The sequence below is a fragment of the Molossus molossus genome, unplaced genomic scaffold, assembly GCF_014108415.1.
Source record: "Molossus molossus isolate mMolMol1 unplaced genomic scaffold, mMolMol1.p scaffold_m16_p_2, whole genome shotgun sequence".
NCBI classification, from domain to species: domain Eukaryota; kingdom Metazoa; phylum Chordata; class Mammalia; order Chiroptera; family Molossidae; genus Molossus; species Molossus molossus.
In genome coordinates this window covers 98,250,848-98,267,640 of record NW_023425355.1, presented here as the reverse complement: position 1 = coordinate 98,267,640, position 16,793 = coordinate 98,250,848, and the positions used below count along the sequence as shown (strand labels likewise).

The following is a 16,793-nucleotide window of genomic DNA, read 5'->3' as shown; positions in this document are numbered from 1 at the left end:
AGGGCGGGACGTGCGCAGGGCCGCAGGGTTTATCTCACCAGAGCCATTGGGTCCAATGATGGCGGTGAACCTCTGAAATGGTCCGATAATCTGTCGACCCTTGTAAGACTTAAAGTTCTCGATCTCAATCAATTTCAGGAAACCCATGACGGCGGGGGCGCCGGCTGCGGTACGAATCGCCGCGCCGGACGCCGGGAACTGGAGTACCCTGCGCGGGAAACACCGCAGTGCAGGCCGGGCGGATAGCAAACCTCGCGAGAATAAGTCCAGACCAAACGCGATTTCCGGCTTCCGGCGTGGGCGGGAGCCTGGGGCAGGGCCTTCCGGCTGGCGTGAAAGTTTTGTTGACCGGTTGCCAGGGTGCGAGCATTTGACAAACGTTTGGGTCCCGCCCCCTTTCTTGTTGCTTGGCAACATAAGCCACACCCAATACTAACGGAATAGGAAAAGTAAGGGCTCCTGGAGCACAGAAGATTTGGGGATCCCAGGAAGCACACGGGATCGGAGATCATAATTGCTGAGATGAGTCAGAAGTCACAGTAGGGTTTTATGCTCTCCAGGACAGGAGGAAGGTGGGAGATGGGTTGTGGCTTTAGCCTGGCCAGTTAGAAGGCTCAAACAAGAACAGGGTCGGGAATTAGAAGGACACGGGGGAACTCTGGACTGTACGGGAAGAAGGGGCCAGCGGGAGGATTCAGTATTAGGTGAGCTCAGACCTTGCTGTGGGTGGAGGCGAAGTGGAATGAAGTTAGAGGTTGGATGGGATGTGAAGGGAGATGAGGGTACTGTGGAGCGACAGGCATATGGGCTGGAGAAAGTTACGGCTAGAGGTTCTGCCCCATCCCCTGTCTCCCTCCTGTTCCTCCATGCAGAGTTCAGAGACTGACGCTGTAGTCCAACAGCAGTCGTGGACCTGAGCCACTGGTTGGCTACCTGAACCTAGACTCCAGCTAGGAGCTTCAAAGTTGGGAGTCCTTGCTGAGAAAGGTATTTTTTGTGAACCCTTGGGAATCAGGGTCCCAAAGCCAGTATTCTCCACCTTAAACCTATATCCTTCTTACCTTCTCTCCACATCCTTTCTCTTTATGCCTCACCCCTATCCTGTTCCCTCCTCCTCATCCCCCTCTGCCCCATCCCTTGCTTTCCCCTTCCTCTTTTTTTCTCTGCTCTGTCCTCGACCCCTGTCAACCACCCTGTTGCCCTCCTTCCTCTTTCCTTCTCTGCCCCCCCAACTCTGCCCTCTCTGTCCGTTTCCCCTCTCTGTTCCCCATCTTTTATAACCCTCTCCTTCATCACCGTATACCTATTCATTACTAAGGCCATGACCTTAGCAGTTCAAGAAGCTTAAAATGTCTGCCTACTCTTCCCTTTCAGTGACCTTATATTGTGGTGACAAATAAAATGAGTAGGCTGGGGTTGGTGCTTAAACTTAGACATGGAAAGAATCTGGTGGTTGCCATAGCCATTCCGGTAACTATTTTTTAAATGATGTCTGGAGGATGAGAAGGGTCGTAAAGGCTTAGGACAAGTCCGGGAAAGTGAGAAAGCTTGGTTGACGGAATCTAGTACAGGAGCCATAAATGATGTTCAACTTGGAGAAACAGTCACCATCAGGCTGAGGGGATAAAATGACCAAAGGACAGCAAGCTGATAGGAAATGGAACTTGGGGCGGGGGAATCAAATTGAATCCCTACCTCTCAAACCATATACAAAATGCAATTCCAAATGGGTTGAAAACTTAAATGAAAAATGCAAAACTGTATAAATTTTAGAAGAATACATGGGAGAATGTCTTCATGACCTCGGGATTTCTTAAATAATAAAAGCTTTTATCAAACATCATAAAGTGAAAAGACCAGCCACAAATTGGACATGTTTGACACATATAAACTAAGAAATGATTGTTGTGTAGAATACATAAGGAGCTCCTAAAATTAATAAGAGCAAACAACCTGATTTTTTTTTTTAAAAATGGACAAAAGATATGAATGGACACTTAGGAGAAGAGTAAACAAAAATGACCAAAACACACATGAAAAGATGTGTAACCTCATTAGCAATAAGGACAATTCCAATTAAAATAGATAATTATGCCTTGGCGGGTTTGGCTCAGCAGTTAGAGTGTCGGTCCATGGACTAGAGAGTTCTGGGTTCGGTTCCCACTAGGGGCGTGTACTTCAGCTGCAGTTTGTCCCTGGCCCCATAGGGTTGTGTGGGTGGCAGCCAGTTGATGTGTCTCTCTCACATCAATGTTTCTCTCTCTCTTCCTCCCTCTCTCCCTCCTGCTCTATCTGAAGATAAATGCAAAAATGTCCTCAGGTGAAGATTTAAAAAAAATAGATAATTATACTTTTATACCCACAAATGGGCAAAAATGTAAAAGTCTGCAATGCCAGGTGTTAGTGAAGATGTGGAGTGCCTGGAGTTTTTTTAATTCATCACCCAAGGATGGAGATATATATATATATATATATATATATATATATATATATATATATATATATATATTTATAGTTTAATCCTCACCTGAGGATATTTTACTATTTATCTTCAGACAGAGTGGGAGGGAGAGAAAGGGAGAGAGAGATAGAAACATCGATGTGAGAGAGACACATCGACTGCCTGCCTCCCACACGACCCCAACCAGGGCTGGGGACGAACCGCAACCGAGGTACATGTCCTTGGCTGGAATTGAACCCGTGACTCATTGGTTCGCGGACCGTTGCTCTACCACTGAGCCAAACCGGCCAGGGTGAGGATATTTTTCTATTCATCATCAGATAGAGTGGGAGGGAGGGAGAGAGAAAGAGAGACAGATAGAAACATCGATGTGATAGAGCCACATCGACTGGTTGCCTCCTGCATGAACCAGCAAGGGCCAGGGATGAACCATAACTGAAGCACATGCCTTTGACCAGAAATCGAATCTGCAACTCATTGGTCCTCCGGCCGACACTCTAACTGCTGAGCCAAACCAGCCAGGGCTGGAGTGCCTGGAGTTTTTATACATCATAATGGAGGTGTAAATTGGTACAGTCTCCTTAGAAAACAAATTAGGACTATCTTGTAAAGTTAAATATGCTTTAAGTGCTAGCATCCAGCACTTCCACTCCTAGGTACATGCTAGAGAAACTTTCCCACCTGTATATATGCTTTTTATTTTATTTTTTAAAATAGTTTTCTTTATTAATTTTAGAGAGAAGAAGGGAGAGAGAAATAGAAACATTGATGAGAGAGAACATCAATCAGCTGCCTCCTGCACACCCCCACTGGGGATCGGCCTGCAACCTGGGCATGTGCCCTGACTGGGAATTGAACTGGTGATCTTGGTGCGTGGGTTGACGCTCAACCACTAAGCCACATCAACCAGGCCCAAGAATATTTTTTCCATTGATTTTTAGAGAGAGTGGAAGGAAATGAGGGAGGGAGAGAGAGAGAGAGAGACATAGATGTGAGAAAGACACATCGATTGGTTGCCTCCTGCAACCCAGATATGTGTCCTTGACCTGGAATCAAACCCAGGACCCGTCAAGGCTCAGGCCGACACTCTAACCACTGAGCCACACTGGCCAGGGCCAGAGTCCTTGTTTCTCTTAAATCCACTTCAATCAGGCTTTCATCCCCACAACTCTACCAAAAATGTTCTTGTCATGGTCATCAGCAATCCTAATATTACTAAGTCAGTCAATTCTCAGTTCTCTTCTTAACTCATCAACAGTTGCTCACTCTCTCCTCCCAAAAGCACTTTCTTCACTTGGTTTCTCTGACACTACACTCCTGGTTTTACTCCCACTTCACTGGTTGTTCCTCCTTCGCCTACAGTGCTGGCTCCTCCTCTCCATGCCTCCCCTGGGACATTCTTTTAATCCTCACTCGAGGACTTTTTTGCATTTATCTTCAGATACAGCGGGAAGGAGAGAGGGAGGAAGAGAGAGAGAGAATCATCAATGTGAGAGAGACACATTGAGTGGCCGCCACCCACAGGACCCCAACCAGGGCCGGGGACAGACTGCAACCGAGGTACGTGCCCTTAGCGGGAACTGAACCTGGGACTCTCTGGTCCACTGGCCGACGCTCTAACTGCTGAGCCAAACCGGCCAGGGCACCCCTGGGACATTCTTATCTATCTACACTCACTCCCTTAGTGGTCTCTTACAGCCTTTATAGCTTTAAATTTCTTTGTATCAGCCAGGATAGGCTACATTATGCTGAAGTTACAAACAATCCCCAAATCTCAGCAGGTTATAAAAATAAACATTTATTTTTCACTCCTGCTTCTTGTCCACTGTAGGTTGGCTGCATCTCTGCTCTGTGTCATCATTCCAGGACCGAGGCTGAAGGGGCAGCCCTTACCTGGGACATTGCCAGTCTCATAGCAGAGAGTGAAGAGAAAAAATGGCTGTCACCTAATGGCTCTTAGTTCTGCTTGGCAATGACACATGTCAATTCTCACACTGGAAAGGGCAAAGCAAATCACTGGCTAACCTTGAGGGCAATGAGATAAGGATGTATAATCCTTCTATAGGCCCAAATTTTTTTTTTTGTAGGCCCAAATCTTCGAAGTTATTTTGTTGTTGTTGTTAATCCTCATCCGAGGATATTTTTCCATTGATTTTTAGATAGAGTGGAAGGGAGGGAGGGGGAGAGAGAGAGAGAAAGATGAATGTGAGAGAGACACATCAGTGAGTTGCCTCCCTCATGTGCCCCAACTAGGGCCAGGGATTGAACCTGCAACTCAGGTATGTGCCCTTGATTGGGGATCGAACCCGTGACCCTTCAGTCCACGGGCTCGTCACTCTGACTGCTGAGCCAAATCGGCCAGGGCTTCAAGTTATTCTTGATACTGTTCTCACAGCACATATCCAATCCATCAGAAAGTCCTGTCAGGTCTGCCTTCAAAATATTTCCAGAATCTGACCACTTTTCACCACCTCTGCTGTTACCAACCTGGTGTGAGTCACCATCATCTCTTGCCTGGATGATATAGCCTCCTGTCTGGTCTCCTGGCTTCTAGCCTTGCCTCCCCTACCCCGAGTCTATTCTTTTTTTAAAAATTGTTTTCCTTTGTTGACTTTAGAGAGAGAGGAAGTGAGAGGGAGAGAGAGATAGAAACATCGATGAGAGAGACCATCTATTGGCCGCCTCCTGCATGCCCCCCACTGGGGATCGGGCCCACAACCCGGGTATGTGTCCTGACCGGGAATTGAACCGGGGACCTCTTGGTGCATGGGTTGATGCTTAATCACTGAGCCACACCGACCGGACTCCCCCAGTCTATTCTTAACACAGCAACCAGAGTCGTCCTTTAAAAGGCAAAGGCAGCCTGGCTGGTGTGGCTCAGTGGTTGAGCATCGACCCATGCACCAAGAGGTCGCTGGTTTGATTCCCAGTCAGGGCACATGTCCAGGTTGTGGGCCCGATCCCCAGTGGGGGGCATGCAGGAGGCGGCCAATCGATGTTCTCTCTCATTGATGTTTCTATCTCTCCCTCTCCCTTCCTCTCTCTCTAAAAATCAATCAGTCAATCAATCAATAAAAGGCAAAGGCAAAACACGTCACTTCCACTGCTCAAAATCCTCCAATGGCTGCCCATTTCTCTCAGTAAAAGCCACAGCCTTTACTATGGTTTGCAAAATCCTAAATGCTCTGGCCCCTGCATTATCTAATGACATTTCCTACCAACTCTTCTTTACTCCCACCCTTGCCTCGTGCTGTTTCCTTGAATGTGTGTCCATCTTAAAGCCTTCTCACTTGCTGTTCCCTCTGCCTAGAGTGCTGTCCTAGATATCTGCAGAGGTGACTCCTTCACCTTCAAGTATTCACGCAAATATTACCTTCTTTGTTATGTGTCCCCTGACTTCCATATTTAAAATTGAAACACCATCCCCATTTCCTTGGCACTTTCATTTCCCCTTATCCTGCTCTGTATTTTTCCCTTAGCGCTATCATCTTACAAACTAATGTACTCTTTATTGTATTGCATGTCTGCCCCCACTAGAAAATAACCTCCACAAGGGCTCAGATTTTTATCACTTATGCTCCTTGATGTCTCCCAATGCTTAAAAGAGTGTCTGACAGTAGACACTCCACAAATATTTGTTAAATGATAGAATGAACATGAGCAAAAAAAGAAAAAGAAAAAGCAAGATGTAGAATAATACATACTTCCTGATATTTTATAAAGTTCCAATACAAGAAAATGTTTTAAAATACCGTTCAGGGAATGGTACACATAGTATATTAATGCATATTAGCAAGGAAGCGCTAACATTTTGGACAACGGTTATCCAAGAGATATAAGATACTTAATAGTATTGATCACATTCTATTTCTTAAGTTGGAGAGTTGGGTCATGGGCCTCTATTTTATCATGCTTCCTAACTTACACACAGGTTATATATATTTCCCTGTATGTAGCTAATATTTCACAATTACAACATGATTTTAAAAACAAAAGATGGGAACTAGCTGTAGGCAGAGTTGAGGAGTGGTGTTCCCAACAAAACAATAGCTGTGTATGAAGGCCCTGAGGTGGGAACAGTTGTTTTACTGGAGGACTCAATACTGGTGTACCTGGAGCACTGTAAACATGAGATGAACGGGAGAGGTACGCAGGAACCAGATCTTGAAGTCCCACAGTTAGTAGTTTGGATCTGATTCTAAATGCAGTGGGAAGACATTGGAGGGTTTTAAGCAGGTAAGAGACATAATAAGATTTTTTAATTTAAAGTATGACTATTTCAGGCTTTAGATCCCAATCGATTTCAAAAACCAAAATCTGGTTTCTTTCCACAGAATAGCTGAGGCTTCTGTGTTAGGATGATTTCCTGGAGGCTGAAAAGGCTCTGTGCCCTTAGGAACACATTTCATCAGTCTTTGAGAGTCCCTGAGGGACATAAGATTTATACTTGCACAGTATTTTTGGCTGTGACTTTGGCTGGCTTCCCAAAATATGAAGGAACACAGGCAAATTTCAGCCCTCCAACCTTTCATTTGACTAGAGAATAATAAAACTAAATAAATGAGAATGCCTTGCCCGTGTGGCTCAGTGGACTGTGTCATCCCATGGACTGAGAGGTCCTGGTTCAAACATGCCCGGGTTGTGAGCTCGATTCCCAGTGCGGGGCGTGCAGGAGGCAGCCAATCCATGTTCATCTCTCACATTGATGTTTTTATCTCTCTCTCCCTTCCTCTCTCTCTAATAAAATAAAATAAAATGAGAATGGTGGTGCCACTTACTGAAATGAGGAAAACTGTATAAGGCATAATGTGAAACGGAGAGTGTTGTGAATGAGTCTGAGACTGAAAAGGTGAGCAGGGATCAGGTCATGGAGACATCCTTATAAATCTAGCAGATGGGGGGAGACTGTATCTTGTGAACACTGGCAAACCACTTGCTTTACTGCTGCTTTTTACAGGTTTTTTATTTGTTTGTTTTCTGGTACATGCCCCTAGCGGGAACTGAACCCAGGACTCTCTGGTCCACAGGCCGATGCTCCAACCACTGAGCCAAACCGGCCAAGGCGCTTTTTACAGGTTGTAAGCTGAGGGGTGCCATGGTCAGATTCACTTTCAGGTGGATCACCCTGTTAGCCAGTGCAGAGAAAGAAATAGGGTAACACTAGAGCAAGGGAGGCCAGTGAGGCTCCTGGAAGTACTACCTGGCACCAGATTGTGAGGCCTGAATTCGGGTGGTGACAGCGGAGATGGAGGACACAAATATGAAATATAACAGGAAGTAAAATCAGTAAGAATCAATAACTGGTGAGATACCATGGGGTGGGGTATAGCACTGATGGGCCATCCCACCTCATCCTTTCTGCAGATGTTTTCGCTAAACATGCCACCAGATCCGAAAGAAATGGCAGCCATTGAGGCTAGAAGAAATCGAGAAAAGGAGCGACAGAAAAGAGTCTTTGATGTGCGGACCCGAGTCATGGGGGTAAGTGGGCAGTGGGGATTTTCTTGGGACACAGAGTCACCTCACTTTTGCACCTGGAGAGGAACATAGCAGTGCCTGCTATAGCCCCTCCCTTATTTGAGCAGCCCCTGGGGCTGGAAAGACAGGAGAGAGGGAGAAGGCACCCACCCACAGGTGTGCAAAAGGGCCAGAGGAGGAGGTAGGGCTGCAGGAGAAGAGACTGGGGGAAGAGGAGCTGGTGACAGCTGACTCTTCTCTAGTCACCTCTGAGCCAAGAGACCTGGTTCTTTTTTGTTTTAAATGTGTTTTTATTGATTTTTTTAGAGATAGAAGAAGGGAGAGAGAGATAGAAACATCTTTAGATAGAGTGGGGGAGAGAGAGAGAGAGAGAGGCATAGATCGGCCGCCTCCTGCACGCCCCTTACTAGGGATCCAGCCGGCAACCGGGGCATGTGCCCTGACCAGGAATGGAACCGGGACCTCTCAGTCCATGGGGCGACACTCAATCCACTGAGCCACACCGGCTGGGCGAGACCTGGTTCTTGAGAGACAAACAACATGGAACCAAAAGTATTCTAAAGCATGTTTGATATTATATATGCCTAAGCTGTCTCTAGAAGGCTACATAAGAAACTATTAACTAGGCTGAGGGACAGAGATGGGAGGGACACTGATTCCTCACTAAACTATATTCCCTTTTGCATGATTTTGAAACATTCTAAAGGAATGAATTATAATAAAAATAAAGAGAAAATATCGATAGTTTAATAAAAAATAGATAGATTGCTGGGTGGGGTGGACAAAGGGAGGATGCAGCATGGTATTCTGGAAAAAAGACCTGTGCTCAAAGGCTAGGTCCGCTGTTCACTAGATGTGTGGCTGTGGATGAGTCACATGTCTTCTCTGAGCTCTAAGCTCCTCCTCAGTAAAATGAAGCTAAAGGATATGTTGAGGTATTAACTTATATTGGTGGCTCTGGAAAGCAGAGCATAGTGCCTGACATAAGTAAGCAGTTGGCTGAGGGTTGAGTGGTAGGACTGAGATCTAGTTGGCAAGTGTTTCCTAGGGCCTGCTCTGTGCCAAGCACTGGGTTGTGCAGGAGGGACACAAAGCTAAGGCCTGGTCTCAGCCCTTAATGACCTCACAGTCTGTTGGAGGAAATCACCAATAGAGGCAAACTTCAATAGACTGTACAGTGGGTCCCAGGTCCTGTGGGAGTAGCACCTGCCAGCGGGGTCAGGAAAGAGAAGCCTGAGCTGGAGGGATGAATGACAGGTTTCGGTAAGGAGGGGAGGAAGGGTGTTCCAAGTGAATGGATTGGCTGGATCAAAAACTGTCTGTGTGAAGCAGCCTAAGATATGCAGGAAACTAAGCACAGAGCTCTTGAGGGTGGGGCAGAGGAACAGGGTACTGAGATGAGGTTGGAGAATGAGGTAGATGCTAGACCATTGAGGGGCTTACAAACCATGCTGAGATGGTGGAATATTATCCAGTAGGCATTGGGGATCTATAGGAGGATTTTGAAGTAGGATTTCCGCTGCTGGGCCCCTACCATGATTTAGCTCATTTCTTTGGGATCAGGTGGATGTTGGAGCCCTGAACAGCCAGGTGGAAGAGCGGAAACTTCGGGAGGCAACAGAGAGGAGCAAGGAGGAAGCTTACGGTAAAAGCCCAAGGCCAGAGGCCTGCCAAGGATAATGTAAGGGACCGAGTAGACTGAGATGTGGGGGGCCTGAGGGCTGGGGTGTGGTGGAACAAACCAGCAGAGGCCATGCTGATTGGACTCTGTCCCTTCCCTGGGGCTTTCTCCATGTCCCTGCCCTCTACTCCCAGGTACCAGCCAGGTACAGTATGATCTGGTAGCCCAGATGCTAGAGAAGGAAGAAGCAGAACGGACACGTCGGCTGGCCAGAAAAGTCCAGGATTTTCGGGAGCAGAAGCAGCAGAACAAGAGTAGGCGTGAATTTGACCTTTGGGATCCAAACCAACTCTGGAAGGGGTTTCCAGGCCTTCATAGTAACAATGATCCCTACTGCGGCCTGGCCAGCATGCAGTGCTTCTCTGGGGAGGACCTGGAGAAGGCCACATGCCTGAGAATGCAGCAGGAGCAGTTCAGGTGCAGTCTGGAGAAGCAGATACAGGAGCGACAGCAAGCCAGGATTGATGAAATGTATATAGGTAAGCAGCTGGGTCCTCTAGGCTGAGACCTGAGGCCTGGCAGGGAGCAGATCTGAGTCGGGTACAACACCCAGGAGACCAGAGCTGTGGCAGGGAGGTTCAATTACCCATTGGGCTGCTGCTGAAAGACTGATGACTCCAACCTCCGTGACGTCCTTCAGTAATTGACAGTTTAGCCATTGGTCCCCGATCAGCCTGGCATTTTATTACCTGGACGCAGCACTGTGAGAACACCTACTAGCTCCGCTGCATTTGCACCCCTGTATCCCATCCCAGTTGCCTAGTACAGTGCCTGCCACTGTGTCGGGAGCTCAATGAATCATTGCTGAATGATCAGCTGAAGACCAAAGTCAACAAGACAGGCACCCTGTCCTCCAGAAGCCCCCAGAACTATGCCTTCCAGAGAACCAGTTTAGAGTAAGAGGGAAAGATACATGCAGAATATTTCCCTCAGCAAATATTTATGCTTTAACACTGTGTTAGCTACTCGGACAGGAACTGTGATAGAAGTGCATGTAGAATGTGGAAGGATCATCAAAATGGAAGTGGTAAATTTTTACAAGGAAAGGGAGACAGGGTGGGAGGTGGATGGGTTAGCTGTCAGGAACCAGTTTTAGAAAGTTGGATACAATTTTGTCAGGACGGGAAGGGGGAACACAAAAAGGCCTTCTAGGCAGAGGGGTAGCAAGAGGAAGAGCTCCAGGCTGTGAATGGTCTGGGAGTTTAAACATTTTTTTTTCTTTGTTGATTTTTAGAGAGAGAGGATGGGAGAGGGAGAGAGAGATAGAAACTTTGATTGGCCGCCTCCTGCATGCCCCCCACTGGGGATCGGGCCCATAGGCTGGGCATGTGCCCTGACCAGAATCGAACAAGCGACCTCTTGGTGCCTGGGTCGGTGCTCAACCACGGAGTCACACCGGCTGGGTATGGTCTGGGTGTTTTAAGATACACAGTTCAGTGTTAGTGCAGCCCAGGGTTGAGGACTTGGGGGAAGAGAAAATGGGCAAGAACCTTTTACACCAAACTAAGAAATTGTGACTTAACTATGTAGGCTGTGGGTAACCACTTTGGGGTTTTAAGCAGAAGAGTGACAAGACCGTTTCAATATGCAGCAAATATTAAGCTACCTACTTTGTACCTGGCACAGTGAAAAAAAAAACAGAACAATCCTTGCTGTCATGGAGTTCACACTCTAATGAGGACCGACAGACAATAAACAAGATAAAATAGTGAAATATATAAAGTGGTTAAAATAATTGGTGGGGAGAAAAATAATGCACAATACAGTATAAGGGGACTTTTGGAGGGGCTGCACAGTTGCAATTTTAAATAAGGAAAATCTCACTGAGGTAACATTTGAAAACAGATCTGAAGATGAAGGAGTGAGCAGCATAAATACCTGAGGGAAGAGCTGTCCAGGTAGAGGAAATAGTGCAAAGGCCCTGAGGCAGGAGAGAGGGTGTCTGGAATATTTGAGGGAGAGCAGTGGAGCCAGAGTAGCTGTAGTAGAGTGAGGGGAAGAGTGGTAGGAAGTGAGGTTAGAGAGGTGATAGGGGCCAGATAAAGTTGGCCTTATGGGCCATGGTGAGGAGGACTTCAGCTTTTACTGAGTGAGACAGGAGCCACAGGAAAGTTTTGATCATTGGGGTCACATGATTTGTATTTTAGACAGATAACTCTGTCAGCCAATATGGAGGTTGGATTAGAGGGGGTTAGACTAGAGGCAAGGAGATCAGGTAGAAGACTATTGCAGCCAAGAGGAGGTAGCTTACAGGCAGCTATATGGCTATGTGATCCCAAAGTTCCGGGGCCAGTCTGGGTTGCAGGAAAAGATCTGGGGGTCACGGTGGCAGTGGGGGGTATGCAAATGAGCAAGGTGCTAAACCTGGAGCCTGGGAAAAGAGTGAGCAAATGGTGCACCCTGTAAGAACAAAGACCACTTTGTTCTTATTAGGAACTACAACCCTGGTGACTTACACAGGGCCTGGTACATAGTAGATGGTCAGTGATTGTATCTTGAGTGAATGAATGAGTAGAGGAAAAGGAGCCTATAATAAAGACTGAGAAGGGATCAGGGAGGTAGGAAAAAGATGCATAAAATAATAACAACAACAATAATAATAGCAAACCTTTAATGAGCACTTATGGAGTACGAGATACTGTGCTAAGCTTTCCAACATGTAACTCATTTAATCATCACAACAGCCCTATAAGACAAGTACTAGTATTATGCCCATTTTCAGCAGAGGAAACTAAAGAACAGAAGTTACTTGTCCAGAGTCACATAGCTAGTGGGTGATGGAAACAGGAAATGAACTCAGGCAGACTGGCTGCAGAGCCCATGCTCTTGACCACTATGCCGTACTAGCCTTCCATCAGTCTCCATGAGATAGTGGGGCCTCAGAGGCTAAGAAAGGAATTTCAGACAGGGAGTCATCAATGATGTCAAATGCCCCAGAGCAGTTTAGAGAGGAACAGAGACCTGTGTATCGGATTTGGAAATTAGGAGTAGTTGGTGACTTCTTTTCTTTTCTTTTTTTAAATCTTCACCCGAGGATATCTTTCTATTTATGTTCAGATAGAGTGGGAGGGAGAAAAAGGGAGAGAGAGAGAGAGAGAAACATCGATGTGAGAAGGACACGTTGATTGGTTGCCTCCTGCACGACCCCAACCAGGGCTGGGGATGAACCACAACCAAGGTACATGCCCTTGACTGGAATCGAACCCGTGGCCCATTGGTCTGCGAGCCAATGCTCTACTGCTGAGTCAAACCAGCCAGGGCAGAGTAGTTGGTTAGAGCATTGGCCTGCGGTCCAGAGAAACCCGGGTTTGGTTCCTGCTAAGGGCACGTACCTCGGTTGCAGTTTGTCCCCGGCTCTGGTTGGGTCGTGTGGGTGGCAACCACTCCATGTGTCCCTTTCATGTCGATGTTTCTCTCTCTCTGTCTCCCTCCCACTTTATCTGAACAAAAAATGGAAAAATGTCCTCGGGTAAGGATAAAAAAAAGTAAGTGTTAATACGTTTGCTCATGCTATGCTCATGGCTTGAAATGCCCTTTGCTCTTTCTGCCTATATGCAACTTGTATTTCAAGGATCACCTCCCCCTGGAAGCCTTCCTCTCACCCACCATCTAAAGCTCTTGTAATGCCCTGTACACATCTGTCATTGACCTTACCACACTGTGGTATGATGATCCGTTTGATAGACAGGGAGCTCTCTGAGGACAGGATCTAATTCTGTGGTGTCCTCAGAACCCAACACATGGCTCTTAGACTGAGGCTCAGAGAGATGGAATGATTTCCCCAAGGTCACACAGCTCAAAAGTAACAGAGCTCGCATTGGGATCCAGGCCCACTGAAGGCATCTTTCAGTTAGGTACTTGAGAAATCCATGTTACTGCCACTTTGGCTTACCCTTAGCCCTACAGAGTAGTTATTTTCCCATTCCTACAATTAGGATATTACTCCCACTTCAAAACATGCACACACACACACACACACACACACACACAATCAACAATGCTTGTTGAACAAATGGCTGAATGAGTGAACCAGGAATGAAGCAGGCCAGTACAATACCCTGACCATATTTCTCTGTGTAGATGATCTCCATGACAAGCTGCGCCTAGCCATGGAAACAAGGGCCGCCCAGTTGGCCAAGCTGGAGGAGTCCTGTCGCATATCCATGAGGTGTGCCATGGCCAACGCCAACAAAGCCCAGGTATGGCCCGAACCATCCAGTGCTCTGGGCTCTCCCTAACCCCCTGAACAAAGTCCTGGGAAATCTTAGCCACATCTTTCCCCTCACAATACTTCTCGAATCAACACCAGCCCTCTCATCTACCTAACAACTTCCCCCTTTACCCAAGGGCCCTCTTAGGGCAGAAGATGCCATTCCCCACCTCCAGACTCAGGATGACCTGAGAACAGAATACTGCCCTTCCTTCCCCATCTGCTTAGTCTAAGGCAGTGGTTCTCAACCTGTGGGTCGCAACCCCTTTGGGGATCGAATGACCCTTTCACAGGGGTCGCCTAAGACATAATAGTAGCAAAATTAGTTATGAAGTAGCAATGAAAATAATTTTATGGTTGGGGGTCACCACAACATGAAGAACTGTATTAAAGGGCTGCGGCAGTAGGAAGGTTGAGAACCACTGGAAGGGCTTCTGTAGGGCAGGGAAGTTCCCTGTCCATTCCACCCCTTTCCCACCTTAGGTCATTCAAGGGCCATGCAATATCTGTTCCTTCTGTCTCTGAGATGGAGGAGAATAGGGCCATGTCTCCCCCTCCCTGTGACTGAGAGTTCCCTGAGGTTGGGCACCCAAATGCTCACATTCGGGGATCCCACCAGGCAGCTGAGATGGCTGAGCAGCGGTGCCATGAGTATCGGCGTGAACAGGAGGCCAACTTAAAGGAGATCCAGAACCAGATCAAGAGTGACCTACTGAGTGAGAAACCCCAGGTTACCCAATACTCTGGGGCTCCCTGCCCGGTCCTGCCCCATCGCTGGAAGGGCATGACTGCAGAGCAGCGAGCTGTCATCAGGAAAGCCCAGGAGGCGCAACGCCATGAAAAGGAGGCACAGCGCCAGGCCGAACAAGCACGGGACGCCGAATGGGAAAGCCAGGCCAAATGCCTGGCCCAAGCAGCCATGGAGCTAGAAGAGCAGGAGAGGGAATTGTGTGCTGAATTCCGGAGGGGGCTGGGCTCCTTCAACCAGCAGCTGGCTAGCGAACAAAGAGCCCAGTGAGTTCTAGGGGTTGGCGTCAGGGATGACGGCCAAGGGATGGGGAGGAATGGCGAGGGCCAGGGAGAGAGGAAAAGCCCATCGGCTGAGACCTTTGCACTTCCTTTACAGTCAGAATTACCTGAATTCAATAATCTATACCAACCAACCTACGGCTCAATATCACCTACAGTTCAACACCAGCAGCCGCTGAGCTCAAGATGGTCATCTCTTCCTTCCCCCCACCCGCATCAAGTTCACAGGAGTCAGAAAGGAAAATGCTGCAACCCCCCCCCCACCAGAATCCATTTCCCAAAGGAAGATAGTTGAGCCAGTACCCCCACCTACGAGCCTAGGTAATAAAGCTGTTCACAAAAATCAAGGCCACGTGTTGTAATAGGACACAAAATGTGTGAGGTACTGTTTTTCCCATGCTACCCCTGGGATCTGTGCATTCGACCCCATGGGCCTTCACCCATTCACCTTTCTTCCCTATGTCAGTTCCCCCAGCACACAACACTGCCCACTTCCTGTAAGAAATAGAGACTTACTTCCGGTCAAGATGGCGGGTAGGTAAACGCGGTATCGCGTCCTCCCACAACCACATCAAAGTTACAACTACAGAACAATCGTCATTCAAAACCGCCTGAAATCAAGCTGAGTGGAAGTCCTACAACTACGAATTAAAGCAGCAGCCACATCGAGATTGGTGGGAGGGGCGGAGGTGAACGGGCTGGCCCCACACCCACGTGTGGCGGATAAAAATCAGGACACCTTGCCTGGGAAGGTCCTCCCTGAGGACTGAGGGTCCCCGTCCCACACCAGGTGCCCCGCTCAGGGTTCCAGTGCCAGGAAGAGAATCCCCATAACTTCTGGCCATAAAACCAGCGGGAACTGAGGCTCAGGGAGGCTGAGGTGGCTGGAGCCCCAGGCAGCAGCTCCTCTTAAAGGGCCCACGCACGGACTTGTCGGACTCTCTCCCTCTAAGCTTGGAGGGGAGGCAGCTCGAGGGGCACCAGAGACACACAAGGAAGAACTGAGCTGTTTGGCACTGGAGCGAGGGCTGGAGAGGGGGCTTTCTCCAGGACAAACGTGCTGTCAGAGGCCTTTGTTCCTTTGGTGAGCCCTTCCCTGGGGCGGCAGACAGAAGCCACATCTGGGACTCCAGCGACCTGGCTCACACTGGTAGCCCCGCCCTGGTGATTCCCTGAGGCCCCGCCCCACCCAACTTTCAGGCCCACCCAAGCTGTTGCCAGTTGCTTAACCATAGGATTGGCCTGTCTTGGATCCTGCTTCAGGTTTTCCTAAATTCTTTCAAACAAGCAGCATCTGGTCTCAGCGAGCCCCATACCTCTCGTTAAGTAATACATAGAAACAAACACAGGGAGGCAGCCAAAATGAGGAGACAAAGAAACAGGTCCCAGATGAAAGAACAGAAAAAAACCCCAGGAAAAGAACTAAGTGAAATGGAGATAAGCAACCTAACAGATGCTGAGTTCAAAATACTGCTTATAAGGATGCTCAATGAACTTAGTGAGGGCCTCAAGAGCATAAAAAAGGACCAGTCAGAAATGAGGGATACACAGTCAGAAATGAAAGAGGCACTAACTGAAATAAAGAATAATTTACACATTCCGGCTGGTGTAGCTCAGTGGTTGAGCATTGACCCATGCACCAAGAGGTCATCGGTTCAATTCCCAGTTGGGCACATGCCCAGGTTGTGGGCCCAATCCCCAGTGGGGGGCATGGAGGAGGTGGCCAATCGATGTTCTCTCTCATCCTTTCCTCTCTCTCTAAAATAAAAAAAATAAAAAATAAAAAACACATAATTTACACAGATTCAATAATAGAGCAGGTAAAGCCAAGAAGCAAACCATCGATATGGACTATAAGGAAGCAAAAAATACCCAATCAGAACAGCAAAAAGAAATAAGAATCGAAAATAATGAGGATAGTATGCCTGGCCAGT

General features: G+C 47.7%; 2 protein-coding genes across 3 annotated transcripts in view; one reads left to right on the top strand and one right to left on the bottom strand.

Annotated features, from left to right (window-relative positions):
* SMC1A (structural maintenance of chromosomes 1A) overlaps positions 1-239 on the bottom strand; it is a 33,935-nt gene extending 33,696 nt beyond the window's left edge. Inside the window, exon 1 of one of the 2 annotated variants that reach the window (XM_036270366.1) lies at positions 39-239. In XM_036270366.1, the coding sequence (XP_036126259.1) occupies positions 39-147 (109 nt within the window). In that variant the 5' untranslated portion in view covers positions 148-239. The remainder of the gene's footprint in view (positions 1-38) is intronic. The other variant, XM_036270367.1, reaches the window with a different exon arrangement.
* Positions 240-435: 196 nt separating this feature from the next.
* On the top strand, positions 436-15,089 carry RIBC1 (RIB43A domain with coiled-coils 1). The gene is made up of 8 exons (XM_036271233.1): positions 436-572; positions 873-987; positions 7,826-7,942; positions 9,503-9,584; positions 9,755-10,099; positions 13,701-13,819; positions 14,450-14,844; positions 14,957-15,089. Exons 3-8 carry the CDS (start codon positions 7,826-7,828, stop codon positions 15,036-15,038), a joined length of 1,140 nt encoding a protein of 379 aa, XP_036127126.1. The 5' UTR covers positions 436-572; positions 873-987; the 3' UTR covers positions 15,039-15,089.
* The last annotated feature ends 1,704 nt before the right edge of the window (positions 15,090-16,793 follow it).

Bases quoted from the DNA above. Each gene is read 5' to 3' on its own strand.
- RIBC1 (XM_036271233.1), top strand. From the start codon at position 7,826: ATGTTTTCGCTAAACATGCCACCAGATCCGAAAGAAATGGCAGCCATT. The intron at 9,585-9,754 runs GTAAAAGCCCAA...CTCTACTCCCAG, and splicing joins GAGCAAGGAGGAAGCTTACG to GTACCAGCCAGGTACAGTAT. The intron at 13,820-14,449 runs GTATGGCCCGAA...GGATCCCACCAG, and splicing joins CCAACGCCAACAAAGCCCAG to GCAGCTGAGATGGCTGAGCA.